At 49.5% G+C, this 14,425-nt stretch overlaps 1 protein-coding gene across 7 annotated transcripts in view; it reads left to right on the top strand.

Annotated features, from left to right (window-relative positions):
• The window catches only part of Slc5a11 (solute carrier family 5 member 11), a 54,761-nt gene that overhangs the window by 36,967 nt on the left and 3,369 nt on the right, over positions 1–14,425 (top strand). For 6 of the 7 annotated variants that reach the window (XM_033758472.1, XM_033758471.1, XM_010623480.3 and 3 more), the window contains 5 exons: positions 2,037–2,242; positions 6,443–6,578; positions 11,210–11,317; positions 11,609–11,759; positions 14,040–14,208. In XM_033758472.1, coding sequence (XP_033614363.1) covers positions 2,037–2,242; positions 6,443–6,578; positions 11,210–11,317; positions 11,609–11,759; positions 14,040–14,208 — 770 coding nt within the window. Of the gene's footprint in view, positions 1–2,036; positions 2,243–6,442; positions 6,579–11,150; positions 11,318–11,608; positions 11,760–14,039; positions 14,209–14,425 lie in introns of all 7 variants that reach the window. The other variant, XM_019207399.2, reaches the window with a different exon arrangement.

Raw genomic sequence — 14,425 nt, 5'->3', positions numbered from 1 at the left:
GCCTCAAAAGTAAATAATTATTTAGAAAAAAAGATGAGAACATTATATTGCATAGTTAATAAAGTCAAAAGTTGTAATCCTATAAAAACATTTATATCCATATAAGCCCAAATTAATGAATTAGAATTGAGAAAACTGCAAAACTGGTTACTTTCATATCTATGTCTTTGAAAAAAAAAAACAAACCAGTAAAATATAGTGGCAAATCAAATTAAAGGAAAGAAAAACAATGCATACAATTAGGAATGAGAAAAGGAAAGGGCAAAAATTATAATACTATGAATGCATAGTTTTATGTTAATAAATATGAAAATACACTTGGAATTCATGGTTTTCCTAGAATGTACAAATTATTTAATTTCATTCAAGAGAAAGTAGGAGATCTTTATTTTTAAAATTTTTTATAAAAGGAAATCTTAATAGTTCAATTTCTAAAGAAGAAATTAGAATATTTGTTTAACATTAGAAGTAATCCTGGCAGAATTAAAAAAGGACATTCTCTTATTATTTATTATTTAGTGCAAAATAAAATAAAACCTGAGACCTACAGCACATCGAAAAGAAAGAGGTACAATTATTATTTGCAGACATTTCAGGACCAGTTACCTAGAAAAAAATACAAGAACTAAAAACCTAACCATAAAAGGGAGTTTAGTGACTCAAGATTAAAATCCAAGGGCCGTGGACGTAGCTCGCTGGTGCTGCACCTGCCTTATGAGTGCAAGGTCCTGAGTTCGATCCCTGGTACCAAAAAAAGATTACTATTCAACGCAATGCAGCTTCTTCGTGTTGAGAGGACAGTGGATTTCACTTGGTACCCGAGGTCCCTTATGGCTGCTACTCAGTGACTTCCCCATCACCAGGGTGGTCGTGAGCAAACCAGAACGGCAGCCTTCAGCAGACGGGCTGTGTCAGAATTCGACTTGACAATTCCCGGGTGATTTGTACAAGCGTTACATTTCCTGAGATGATTCTACTACGATCCATGTGCTGGATGAAATTCACTGCTCCCCCCTTATAATATTATAATAATATCTGTCATGTAATTTGTTTAACATTATAATAATATTTGTTGGTACCTGTTAAGTGCAATACACAGGCTGGCTGAAAACACGAATCTGAGTCCATCCCAGTGTCCTTTATAGGAAAGAGTTCACTTGCTTTTTTTTTTTTTAATGGGCAAAAGCATCATTCCAACCCCACCATGGCCAAAAAATAATTTAGAGACTAGCATCCTCTCGTGCCAGAAGCCCTGCCAGGTATTTCATGGTCTCGTCCCCTTCAATCCTTGTGCCAGGCCCAGGAGCTGGGGTGACGTATTCTCCCCACTTACGGAGCAGGAGGCAGTCAGCTCAGACCCACACACCCCGTTCCCACTCACCACCGTGAGCCGGGCCTCTGAGGGGTCCAGAGGCAAAGGAACACTTTCTTAGGTGAAGATCCAAACCTGGGGTCCACAGACCAAATTCCGGGCACCTATGAATTTGGAGGAAAAAATTCACCTCTATTTACATAAATCTATAATTAAAAATAACCATCTTCCCATTATAAGTGTAAGCTACACACAACAGCGACAGGAATAATACCTAAGATTCTGACACTAAGTTATTCCAAGTGTTTTTATATTACATGAAACTTGTTGCTGATGTATTCAAATGTTTTTTTGTCTTCAACGCAACTTAACTAAATCAGTGATTAGACCCACTGCTGCATCTTACTGTTCAATGAGGCAAACAAATTATTGGCACACTTTTATATTTTGATGATTGCTTTCAATCTATTTGGGCTTGAACGTGCAATCCTCCTGCCTCAGCCTCCCAGAGTGCCGGGATAGCAGGTGTGTGCCACCGTGCCCAGCTAACTCTCTATTTTGTCCTATGCATTTAGAAACATTATCCTGAGACAAGAATCCATGGTTAACTACCCAGGACAAGAAAAAAACAGGGTTAACAGCCCCCAAAGAGCCATCTGCCCTCTTGTCATATGCCCCAGACCCCTCTCAGTTCCTGGAAGACTCAGGCTTTCTGTGCTTCTAGGTTTTGCTGCGGTTGGGGGCATGGAAGGCCTAAAGGAGAAGTACTTCTTGGCCCTGGCTAGCAATCGGAGCGCCAACGGCAGCTGTGGGCTGCCCCGAGAGGATGCCTTCCACATCTTCCGCGATCCGGTGACGTCGGATCTCCCATGGCCGGGCATCCTGTTTGGAATGTCCGTCCCGTCTCTGTGGTACTGGTGCACAGACCAGGTATGGGCGCGGCCGAGTGAGCACAGCCGGAAGCCGTAGGCCTGGCGGCTGGCGTGGATGCGCTCCCCCTCCTGTCCTCTCCCCCTGCTGTCCTCATCTGTGTTTTCCCATCTCCCCGACTACTTCCAGTCTTTCTTGCTCTCCGTGCTGCTGTGCGTCTCGCTCCTCCTAACACAAAGGGCAGACCCAAAGCTGCTGCCTAATGTGTCGTCCTGTTTGATGTCCAGGAAGGGCTGATAGGGAAAGGGGAGGAGGCTGAGATTACACTGGAGGCATCGCTCCTGCCCCAGACGTGCAGCAGGCAGCTGAATGTGGCTCGTCCGGTGTACCGGGCAGCCCCTGGGCGCTTAGAAATTGGAGCAAAGGAATCCGGCAAAGCCTCCGCCTGCACAGAGCCACCCTGCTTCTAGGGGTTGATGGAGACGACAGTTAAGTTTATCATGTGAGATGTTAAAAGATGTCGTTTTTTAAAAGACAGCGTGAAGTAAATGGGATCGAGAGTGTTGGAGCACAATTAAAACAGGGTGATGAGGAAGGAGAGCTGTGACTGCTTTGAGCAGAGACTTTTTGAAGGATTTATTAGGTTTTTAAACATGTAAGGGTATAATTTTAACAGACAGATAATTGCACATCTTTATGGGTACGGCGTGATAGTAGGCCTTCGTACACTGTGTAATGATCACTCAAGGTATTCAGCATACCTACTGTGGTAAACATTTATCATTTCTTCGTTACGAGAACATCTGAGGTCCTCTCTCCTAGTGATTCGATATTGTTAAGCAGCAGTACTCTTCCGTGTCATGGCGCCCTCCGTCTACCAGTAGAACGTCCCCTCTCTCTACCTGTGGCTCTGCTCCGCCAACCAGCCTCTCTGCCCGATCCCCTCCTCTCCCTCACCACGATTACACCCTACTTCCCTGAGCTCAGCTTTCTGAGATCCCGTGTATGAGGGACACCGTGCGGTGCTTTTCTTCCTGGGCCTGGTTTATTTCACTTCACACTGTGCTCTCCTGGCCTCTCCATCTCCCTGCAAGGGACAAGATCTGACCCTTTCCGTGCCGAGCAGTATCCACTGCGCGCACACACATAGGCTTTCACTGCTCATCTGGTGCTGGACGAGGCTGATTCCACGCTGTGGCGTTATGAATTGTGCTGCGGTGCCCATGGCCGTGCAGGGTCTTTTCCTCATACTTAGTTCATATCCTCTGGAGATGTACACCCCATGGTAGACTGTTGAATTGCATGGTAGTTCTGTTTTTATTTTTTATTTTGGTGGGACTTCTATACTGCCTACCTTGGACAGAGAACAGTGAGTGCTCCCTGAGATTGTTGGAGGAAGAAAGTCTGCGGCACAGGGAACAGCCAGAGAGATAGTGTGGAGAGAGAAATGAGAAAAGTAAAAAGCAGTGCAGTGAGGCAGGTGTGGGTAGGAGCGGGACAGTCACGTTTGTCTGTGTGTAGGAAGAAGCTCTCTACGGACTTGCATAAGGCCAAGAGAGCCAACACCCACAGGCAGGAAGACAGCAGAGACTCTGAACCAGGGACTGTGGCACCGGTTCCCATGTTTTTCTCTGGTCCATGAAAGACCAGATCTGTGCACCGTTTTGGGAGCTGCACTGCATGGTCCAGGATGAGGAGAGTTTAGGTAAAGCAATTGTCATAGGGTCAGACAGCTGAACCAAAGCAGGGCGCCTCACCGGTAACAACACAGAGGTCCTACCCATGGGCCAGGACACATGACAGTAATTTGTGGCCCTTTCAGAGACAGGCTTACTACTAACCCTGAGCAAATCTCAGGTAGAAGAGGCGACGAGACACCACAGATCCAGGCTGTCTCCGTGGGCTTTAAACTTAACAGGTCTGGAACTGAGCCCAAGCATCAGAACTCTGGGACACTGGTTAACCTTTCTGAGCCCCCATTTCCTCAACTGTTAAGTGGATTACAGACAGTCACAGAACAGGGATGCAGGAGGGATTTGGTCATATCTTTCTGCTGCAGAAACCTTTAGTAGACAAACCATCAGAAACACTTACGTCCTTACTCTGGCTTATGTCACGTTCTCGACCCAATTCCCCAGCTTATGTTAGTAATAGCTACTAGAGGCTCTGCACACCCTCACTCCAGGATGTGCCCCGCAAAGGCCACCTCCAGCCCAGCCCGTGTCGCACAAGAGCCTGAGGACTTAGTCCAAGAGGACTCGATCTTCCACATGCCAGGGGGCAAAAGGGCCCCGCAGCCAACCCCTCTCCAGCCCTTGGACTTTGGTCAGCCATAAGGGTTTCTGCTGAGCCAGAGCCCAGAGTCCAAAGGACGCCCAGGAAACATGAGTCACTGGTAGCCCTTCCCTGGGGCTTGTGCAGAATGCAAGAAAGACAAATCAACATGTGTGGTCCATGGGGCAAGATGTTTCAGATCACCTGAGGCAGAGGTACAAAAGGAAAACAGTGACGATAAGAGTGATGCCACTTACACATTTATGATTGCCAGATGATTTCCCAGTCTCTGATCTGAGCTGTTCATCTCTGTTCATTCTGCTAGCATTCTTGGGAGGTGTGTTCCATTGCGAGGCTGGAGCAAGTGCACAGGGTGACACCCTACTCCCTGGGCTTGTGGGTTTTCAAGCAGCACAACTTGGACTGAAAATTATTCAGCTAACTCTTAAAGGCTTGTTGGAGACACCCTCCATGGTAATAGAAGCCAGAGTTCTTCTCAGTGACAGCTTCAGACCTCCGGTAAAAAGAACTTTGTTTCATGAAGCTATGAGCTCTTTCCTGTCTCCTTATTTTGGTACCTCAATGAAATAATAATCCCACTACTGAAGATGTAGCTCCTTGGGCACACACCTGTAATCTCAGCATTTAGGATGCTGAGGCAGGAGGATTCCAAGTTTTAGTACAGCCTAGGCTCCCTAGTGAGACCCTATCTCAGAAAAGCAAAATTAAAATAAAAAATAAACACTAAAAAAGATGTAGCTCCTCAAAACTCCCTCCTTCCACACAGTGGGATTATATTTTTATTCCTCTTACTTCACCCTTTTTTTAAAAAACTGAGACATTACTTATCAACAACCACTCAGCAACTGTCCCTTCTAGCTTGACAGTCATGGGATGGCTCCATGGGGTGGCCAGCTGTGACCAGGGTTTCTTGAGTTCAGGTGGGTCCAGGGGGCTCGGGTACCTGTCCGTGGCACATGTCCACCTGGCTCAGTCTGTGTTGCTGCGACTGCACAGGTCACTGGAAAAGTCGCCTATTTTGCATCCCCCTCCATTACCCTGGTGCCTCTGCTGGGATTCGGCCCCATAGGTCCCGCTGACAATGCCTTCCCAGAGGTGACCCCGCCCAGCACCCCCGAATCCATGTACATACGAGCTGTGGGGTTTCATAACCTGTCACCCTGTGGTGTGGGCTTCAGACAAAGCCCACCTCTGGGCGCACTTCCCGTTAAGGGTACTTGATGACTTGGTACGAACTCTCCTTACTTGCAGGAAAAATGACAGCTTCAACATAAAAGTAGTTTTGTGAGCTTCTGTGCCCGAGAGCCAGGGGTGGACACTGGTAACCAGTATTTATGGGCAGTTAGTACGTGTCAGACACCAGCAAAGTAGTCTAAGGTTTTTACCTCATTTAATTGTCAAAGCTGCCCTGATTTTACCTCCTTCGCAGATGAAATGAGGCAAAGGTAGGCAAAGCTGCCTGCTCAAAGTCACAGTCGGGAAGTGGGAGGCAGGACTCGCACCCAGGCTCAGTCTCCATCCCGCACTTCACACCATAAACCAGACCTGGCAGCGCTGACAAAGGGCTCACTGGAAATCACTTCCCTTCCTGCACTTCCTGGTTTCCCCTCCTCTGAGACGACTTCACTCTCAAAACGTGTCCTAGGACTAGCGCAGAACCCCGAGGCTCACAATTCTCCAGGAGGCCACAGGGCAGGGCGCCTCCTTCCTTTGCCTTCATCGGGAAGGATTTCTAAGAAGAGCTCTGCTCGGACTGTCCCAGCACTCTTCCTAGCTGAGGAGGAGGAGGAGAGGAGCAGGGCCTTCTGCTGGGAACTGTGAGTGGCCGGATCTTACCCTGGACAAAGCTGTGGGAGGGACACAGCCACGGCCACCCTGCCCAGACTGCAGGGACTGAGGCAGGAAGAGCAAAGCCGGGAGACGGCTCTGCCCTCGGGAGTCTGCAGCTCCCGCCCTGTGTTCCAGGTGATCGTGCAGCGCAGTCTGGCAGCCAAGAGCCTGTCCCACGCCAAAGGAGGCTCGCTGGTGGCTGCGTACCTGAAGGTCCTGCCCCTCTTCCTGATGGTGTTCCCGGGCATGGCCAGCCGCGTCCTCTTTCCAGGTGAGGAGCCCACCGGGGGAGGCCAGTAGGCACCCTAGTGCCTGGCCGGCCACTTGCACACCGGGGTCCGGGCGCTGGGCACGGCTGAGAGCAGGGGCTGTGGGGACCTGGTCAGGCCGAGTGGGGACTCACGGGGCCCTTCCATCCCAGAGCCCACTGAAGTCGGGTGCACCTTGGAACCTCATATCTTAGGGTCTGAGTTCCGTGGTTAGGTAACTGGTCCAACGGGACCCACTCTGTGTACTTTTCTTAACAAATATCAGAGGGTTTTAAGGCCTCTAGAAAATATGCTTTCATTTTTTTTTAACATGATAAAGGGATACGTTTGTAGCCTGGGGATAAACAAAACTGAGTGACAGGCGATGTCACCAGAAGTCAGGGCTCTGAACCGGAGGAAGTTCCCTCTCTCCAGTGAGCTTCTGCCCTCCGTCCACCAGGGCTCCACAACCATTACAGGGAACATGCAGCAGAGTTTGCTCCCCTGTGCCTCACCCTACACAACGCTATACAGAAGTTGAAAAAGGTAGTGTGAAAGGTTCTGTTAACCTACTTCAGTCAAAATAATGAGGAACCCTTAAGAATTAGGAAGCAAGTGGGTGTGGTGGCTCACGCCTGTAATCCCAGCACTGGGGAGGCTGAGGCGGGAGCATCCCTGAGAGTTTGAGTCCAGCCTGAACTACATAGCCAGACCTTGTATCAAAAAAACAAACAAGAATTAGAAGGTAAGAGTTGGAGAGGGGAAGTCAGGGCACTGCCTGCGGTACTGAATTCTGGGATTGGGCCCAGGCCTTGGCTCTGCTACTCGAGGGTTGTGCATATCTAGTGATCTCTCCTTGTCTACATTCTTTCACTTGTAAAACAAGATTTAAAGTTTCTTACCAGGCGTACGGCAGCTCCTGGCACACGCAAGCACTCTGCTATAGCTTGGATGAGGGCCCGAAGGTCCACATGTAGGGCATGGGCTCTGGGCTGGCGGTGCTGGGGGTGCCGGGCACCCTCAGGTGTGGCTCCAGGCCGAAGGTCCTAGGCCAGCAGGGAAAGGTCCTTGGGACAGACTGTAGGGCTCTGATGGCCCCACCATGGTGTTGACCTCCGTCTCTCTGCTTCTTGGCTCAAGATCTGAGCCCTTGCTCCCACCCACGCTCTGCTCTGCTGCCTTCACCAGAGGCCCAAACTAACAGGGCCACTGAGTTGCCCCTCTGGAACTGAGAGGCCAACATAAATCTCCCCCTTGCATAAGTAGCCTGTGAAGAGTATTTTCATGTAACACAAGACAGACCGACACACTTAGGTGGGCGAGTGTTCACAATTATTATTCTGCACATGTACAGTTGGCTCTCTGTACAGTTGTTTTTGTTTTGTTTTGTTTTGGTTTTGGCTTTTTGAGACAGGGTCTCACTATGTAGTTGAAACTGACCTGGAACTAACTATGTAGCCCAGGCTGGTCTCAAACTCACAGTGATCCTCCTGCCTCAACCTCCCGAGTGCTAGGATTACAGGCGTGCGCTACCACACCCGGCTGTTCTCTGTCCACTGAATTCCTGCATCTACAGATTCAGCCATGCACAGACCGAAGTACATGGAAACACTGCATCTGCCCTGAACATACAGACCTTCGCTTTACCACTGCCCTAACCACACAGTCTAACAGTGCCTTACCAGGCGTGTCCATCGGATGGGCATTGTAAGTCATTTAGGCACCATCTGAAGCACACAGAAATGTGTGCATGGATCACACGTAAACGCTATGACGTGTTATAGAAAGGCCGAAGCTCTTCAGGTTCGGACACCCGCGGGGGGCCGTGGACACCGAGGGACACCTGTATTACCTCTTCTCACCCTCAGGATGACTGTGGGATGTAAATAAGTTATCCTTACCTCTGTCTTTATGATGAAAGAAACTGAAGTTCAAGAACGCAATCCGCTCACCCGCCGTTTTCGTACTCTTCTATGCATCCAGCAAATGTTTTGAGAGGAGATCGTCTGCCAGGTCTTATTCTCGAAGACCCTGAGGGTCCACAGGTGAAAAGGACATGCAGAACCCTGTGGGGAAACGGAAATACATAAACACACGAGGAAACGATGAGTTATACTAAGTGCTGTGAGAAGGAAGTGTGCAGGGAGCAGTCACAGGAATGTGAGACAGGGCTCCTTTTGACGGGGAAATCTTCTCTGAGGAGGTGCAGCTGATCCAGGTGGACGGTCTGGAAGGTACTTTAGGGTGGAGCTGGCAGACTGGAGATGGGCTGGGTGTGAGGGGTGAGGAAACAGGAGGAGTCTGGGGCCACAAACTGGCATTTACAGGACTCACGCTGCCTTAGCCATGTGTGTCTGCCTGCAAAGCTGCCTCTGAGACAGCAGATCATGTCCAAAGGGAAGATCAGTAATGATACGCTGGCCAGCTCTTAAAAACCAGCTGATCAGGGCCAGGAATAATTTAGCTCAGTGCTGCCGCTGTCTGCCTCAAAAGTGCAAGGTCCCAAGTTTGGTCCCCAGTACCAAAAAAAAACAAAACAAAAAAAACCCCACAAATCAGCCCACCAAAAATTGCTGGTAAAGGAGACACAACTGCGTTCCACGAACCAGAAGACTTTACATTCTTCCATATGGTTCCAGGAATAAGGGCAAAGGACTGCTAGTGAGCAAGGCAGGGACAGTAAGGCAGGCATTGTGTATTTCAAGTCTCTCTCAGGCTAGGGATTTAGCTCAGTGGTGCCGCCGCCACCTACCTCTCAAGCACAAGGACCCAAGTTCAATCCCCAGTACCAAAAAAAAAAAAAAGAACAAATAGATAAATAAATAGGGACAAGAACAATATCTTCCCGGAAGAGTTGTGAACATTAAATGGGGCATCCGCACAGTGTTTATGAGCGTCTGAGTCGGGGTGGGCCTTCAGCAAGTGCCCAAACTGTAGAGGGAAGGTTTTGTGTTACCTGTAGATTTTACATAGGTTTTGTGCTGTGTTGTGTCTGGACTTGACATTTCGAGCGTCAGAGGTCTGAGGTTTTCTAAGAGAACTCACTTTGGATAGGAGCCGGCTGCTGCCGTCATTTAGGACTTAGCCAAGCCCGCAGTCCCCTGTAAGGAGCACCCTCGGATGCACAATCAGGCGGTTTCTGAACAAGGGTGCCTCCCAGGCTTTGCATCTGCCACGAGCACCACGGTTGAAAGCTGCATTCCTGGTAGGAAAAACAAGAACTCTGTAGTTAACAATTAAATACCTCGGGAGCCCCTTGCCCCTCTCGGTGTACCCAGAACGAGGGGCACGAGGCACGGATCTGAACTCACAGGAGACCCGAGGCCCAGCTGGGAGGCCCTTCCAGGGTTCTGCTGATGAGAATGCAAATATTTTCAATCTGAGTTTCCCCAGAAGAGTAAGAAAAAGCCAAGAACTTTGACTTTCTGAAAGATATTCTCAATAAGATTATTTCTTCCCAATACTTCTCACCAAGTATTTTTAGTCTGCCTTCTCCATTTTGTCTGAAACAGAGTTTGAGGCCATGTACTTTTCATCCACACTGAGGACCCAGGTCCTGACACATGAACCCTAGGGACAAACAAACCATATGAAAACCTAGCAGCAGTGTAGATTGTGATACGAGAGGGGGAGGAAGAAACGGCAGAGGCTCCAGGGTGACTAGGTGGATTTACGTTGCAGAATCAGAGTCGCTCAGGAGAGCAAACAGTTGACACAGACAAGCTGAAAGAGGATACAGAAATTTACAGCTAGTAGGGTGGAGACTTCGAGTATAAAATGAGGAGCAGCTGTTGAATTCTGTGAGCTATTGAGAAGACAGAGAAAATTTAAAACTGTTCAGACTCTGGGAGGCTGAGGCAGGAGGTTTGCTGTGAGTTTGGCGCCAGTCTAGCCTATATAGTGAGTTTTTAAGGCCAGCCTGAATTACACAGTAAGACCCTGTCTCAAAACAAACAAAAAAGAGTGGGGGAGTTGGGAATACCGCTCAGTGGGAAGTCTCTGGATTCAAGCCCCAATACTGCAAGGAAAAAAATTATCTGGTAATCCCAGTAGTCTGGGAGGCTGAGGCTGGAAGATCACAAATTTAAACCAAGTCTGAGGGAGTCAATAACTCTGTGAGACCATGTCTCAAAAATAAAAAAAAAAAAAAAAAAAAAAAAAAAAGTCAAGGACACAACACCAGAAGCAGGAGATTTGGGGGGGATCATCTTTGAATTATAGCCACACTCCTATAACGTGTAAAAAAAAAAAAAAAAAAAAAAAAAAAGGCTGAGGGTTTGATCCTTGGTACTGAAAAAGTGCCTGCCGTGTGTGGGGCGTGAGGAACTTGGGTCCAGGTATGAATTGCTTCTGTCCCCTTGGGGGACGCCGGCGTATGATGCTGGTGGGAGGCCCTGGGTGTCCTCGTTGTGTTCTCAGCGCTGCCTGTGGGTGTGATATGTGCTGAGTGCCTAGCACCCACTCTCTCAGCCAGCTGTTAGGCCAATCTTATGTCACGATCCCACTTCTCCAGAGGGCAGCTCAAGGGCAGAAAGGGCAAGCAACAAGGTCACAGCTTACAGGGCTGGGCTCTTCTCTATTTCACTGAGCCACAGAGTGTCTGGTGCTGGCCTTTGTGAGGCTCAACTCCACCCACGCCGGTGTCTCCTCCCAGATCAAGTGGCCTGTGCTCACCCGGAAATCTGCCAGAAGGTCTGCAGCAACCCCTCGGGCTGCTCTGACATCGCGTATCCCAAACTCGTGCTAGAGCTCCTGCCCGTAGGTAACGCCTCTGCCCCTCCACAGTCCCCGGAGCACCCAGCGGGGATCACACTGGCCTGAGGTGGGGACATGATGGAGGGGCTGAGGGTGGGGAGAGAGTCCAGCCTCAGAACCCAAGCCCTGTCCAGGGTCTCCTAACCACAGCTGTGCCCGTCATCCTCACTGAGGTTCTTCCTCCTCAGAGCACAGCCCATGGGACCACTAGCTTTGGGCTGGGGCAGGAGGGTCAGGCGTGAAGGCAGAAGCTGCTGACAGACAGCCCGAGGCCCATAGCCCTCCCTTCTGCCTCTAGGACTCCGTGGGCTCATGATGGCTGTGATGGTGGCGGCTCTCATGTCCTCCCTCACCTCCATCTTTAACAGTGCCAGCACCATCTTCACCATGGACCTCTGGAATCACATCCGGCCCCGGGCCTCTGAGAGGGAGCTCATGGTGGTGGGCAGGTAAGGCCTCAGGGCGAGTGAAACACCCAGGGCCTCAGGGAAGGGAGAACCGAGTCACCCTCACCCATCCTAGAGGCAAAGCCCAACCGGCAACTCATCGGATAGCAAAGAGGAGGCCTCAGGGCTGCATGGAGACACACTCAATCCCAAGTGGACTCACTAAGCACCAGCAGCAGCACAGAGCAGAGAAAAAGATGCAGCTCTCGTCATCAAGGAGCTAGCGGAGGAGGGGAAGACAATGGACAAGCATAGCCCTAGTGAATGTTTGGAGTCGGAGACCTAGAGACTCATGGGCAGTGACCCAACTTGGGTTGGGACCTGAGGGCTGCAGGGCGAGAGCCAGGTACAGAGAAGAGTGTTTGGCAGGAAAAGGTTTCTATCCAGGGCTTCTGCACAGCCCTGAAATCTAATGAGGGGAGCTGCAGTTGGTGGCATGGAAGCGGGGCATGACGGCGTACACCTGTAATCCAGCACTCGGGAGGCTGAGGCAGGAGGACCGCAAGTCTGAGCCCAGCCTAGGCAACTTAGTGACTTAGCAAGACCTTGTCTCAAAATTAAAGAATAAAGAGGGCTAGGGATGTAACTCAGTACAAACCCCTGGTTTCAGCTCCTGGTACCTTACGTAAAATATACGCAGAAAGCATCCTGGAGAAAATGCACCTTGAGGCTTGTCTCAGCCATGAGTTAGAAAGAATTCTTAGATACAACACCCGAAGCACAATCCATAAATGAAAGTGTTACACTGGGCTTCATCAAAAGTTAAAACATTTCCACAATGAAAGACACCATTAAGAAAATTAAGACAAGTCACAGATGGGGAGAAAACATTATGATATAGGACTTGTAGAGTATATGAGGAAGTCACAAAAACATAGCAAGACCAACAACCAAGAGCTTTGAATAGACATTCCACCAAGGAAGACACTACATAAATGGCAAATAAGACCATGAAAAGTGTTCATCATTCATCATGACAGAAATACAAACTAAACCTACACTGAGATGCCACCACACAGCCACTAGAATGGCTATAATCAAAAGACAACATGGTGAAACTAGAACTCATCTATTATGGGTGGAAACATAAAATGATCCAAAAACAGTTTGGCAGTTTCTTACAATGTTAAACGTAGGGCCGGAGATTTAGCTCAGTGATGCCGCCACCTGCCGTGCAAGTGCAAGGTCCCAAATTCGATCCCCAGTACAAAAAATAAAAAATAAAAAAGGACCCTGTCTCCAATATTAAACATAAACCCACTCTGTAACTCAGCAGTTAGCACTCCTAAAAATGAAAATGCATGATCTGCACAGAGATTTACATACACACATTCATAGAAGCACTATTTCACACCCACAGAAAGAGTTACAATCCAAACGTCCATCAGCCAATGAGGGATAGTGACACGCGATGGTGTGTCCATAGCAACGGTGTGCCTTTCACCCATACTGGTACACGTGGCATGGATGAACCTCAAAAACAGAAGAAACCAGCTACAAAAGACCACCTGTCACAAGACCCCATTTATAGGAAACGCCCAAACTACAGAAAGCAGATAAGCAGTTGCTTAGGATGAGAGAAGCAACAAAGTATAATTTGAGGGAACTTTTTGGTGTGATGGATGTTCTCAATTTTTAGCAGAAAAAGAATAGCTTTGATTGAAAAGTCAGAGGAAGAGACACTAGGCAGCGGGAGGGGCACACTCTGATGGCCCACCTCCAAAGGTAAGGAGGGGCTTTAAGGACTGGCCAGCAGGGGCGTCTGCTAATCACTGTCTCAGGCCTGGTGTCTCAGGTCTGGGATCTTCCTGGCTGGCCGTGGCTTTGTTGCCGGGAGAGGACAGCCTCTGTGGTCTCCGCCATGGGGCTCCACACTCCAATGGCTGGAGACTGAGTGACCGTCCGTGGGAACCTTAGGAGATTCGTGAACTCAGAGCTGATCAATCCGAGCCAGCCAATTCCTAGACAGGCACTTCTCAAGTGACCGCCACCCCTCTGTGCAGAGCTGAGGAGCGATCTGAACTGAGACTTGTAAGAAAGGATACAAAAAGGCAAGCTTTGTTCTCCGCTAAGTACCTGTCGGGTGGCCGTAGGCCCAAAAGCTTGGATTGTGGCAGTGGCTGCACAACTCTGCAAACTGACTGAAAGTTATCAGATGGTACGCTTACCCAGTGGGACATTTAGGGACTGTGATGGCTGCCACACAGCTACTTGAAGAGGGTGGAGGGGAGAGGAGAGAGGGGTTGGGGCGACAGCCCTTATCCGGGGCCTCTGCCGGCACAGGGTGTTCGGGATTCTGCTGGTGCTGGTCTCCATCCTGTGGATCCCCGTGGTGCAGGCCAGCCAGGGAGGCCAGCTCTTCATTTACATCCAGTCCATCAGCTCCTACCTGCAGCCGCCTGTGGCCGTGGTCTTCGTCATGGGCTGCTTCTGGAGGCGGGCTAATGAAAAGGTGAACCTGCGGGACCGGAGCCTGAGGGCGGCTGGACCTGGGGTGTCGGGGAGAGGGCAGCTCTGCGACAGAAGGTACAGAGAGGCTAGACATGGGGCAGTGGGGTTCGCAGAAGAGGCTTGCTCATTCTGTTAGGCTGGAAGATGTCTCAGAGCAGGGATGTCATTACTCATAATGACAGGAGAGCCGAGTGACGCATTACAGCTGGCCCTCCGCG

Source organism: Fukomys damarensis, unplaced genomic scaffold, assembly GCF_012274545.1.
Source record: "Fukomys damarensis isolate Sample0158 unplaced genomic scaffold, DMR_v1.0_HiC HiC_scaffold_34, whole genome shotgun sequence".
Taxonomy (NCBI): domain Eukaryota; kingdom Metazoa; phylum Chordata; class Mammalia; order Rodentia; family Bathyergidae; genus Fukomys; species Fukomys damarensis.
Note: the sequence above shows the minus strand (reverse complement) of the source record. Positions and strands in the feature narration are given on the sequence as shown.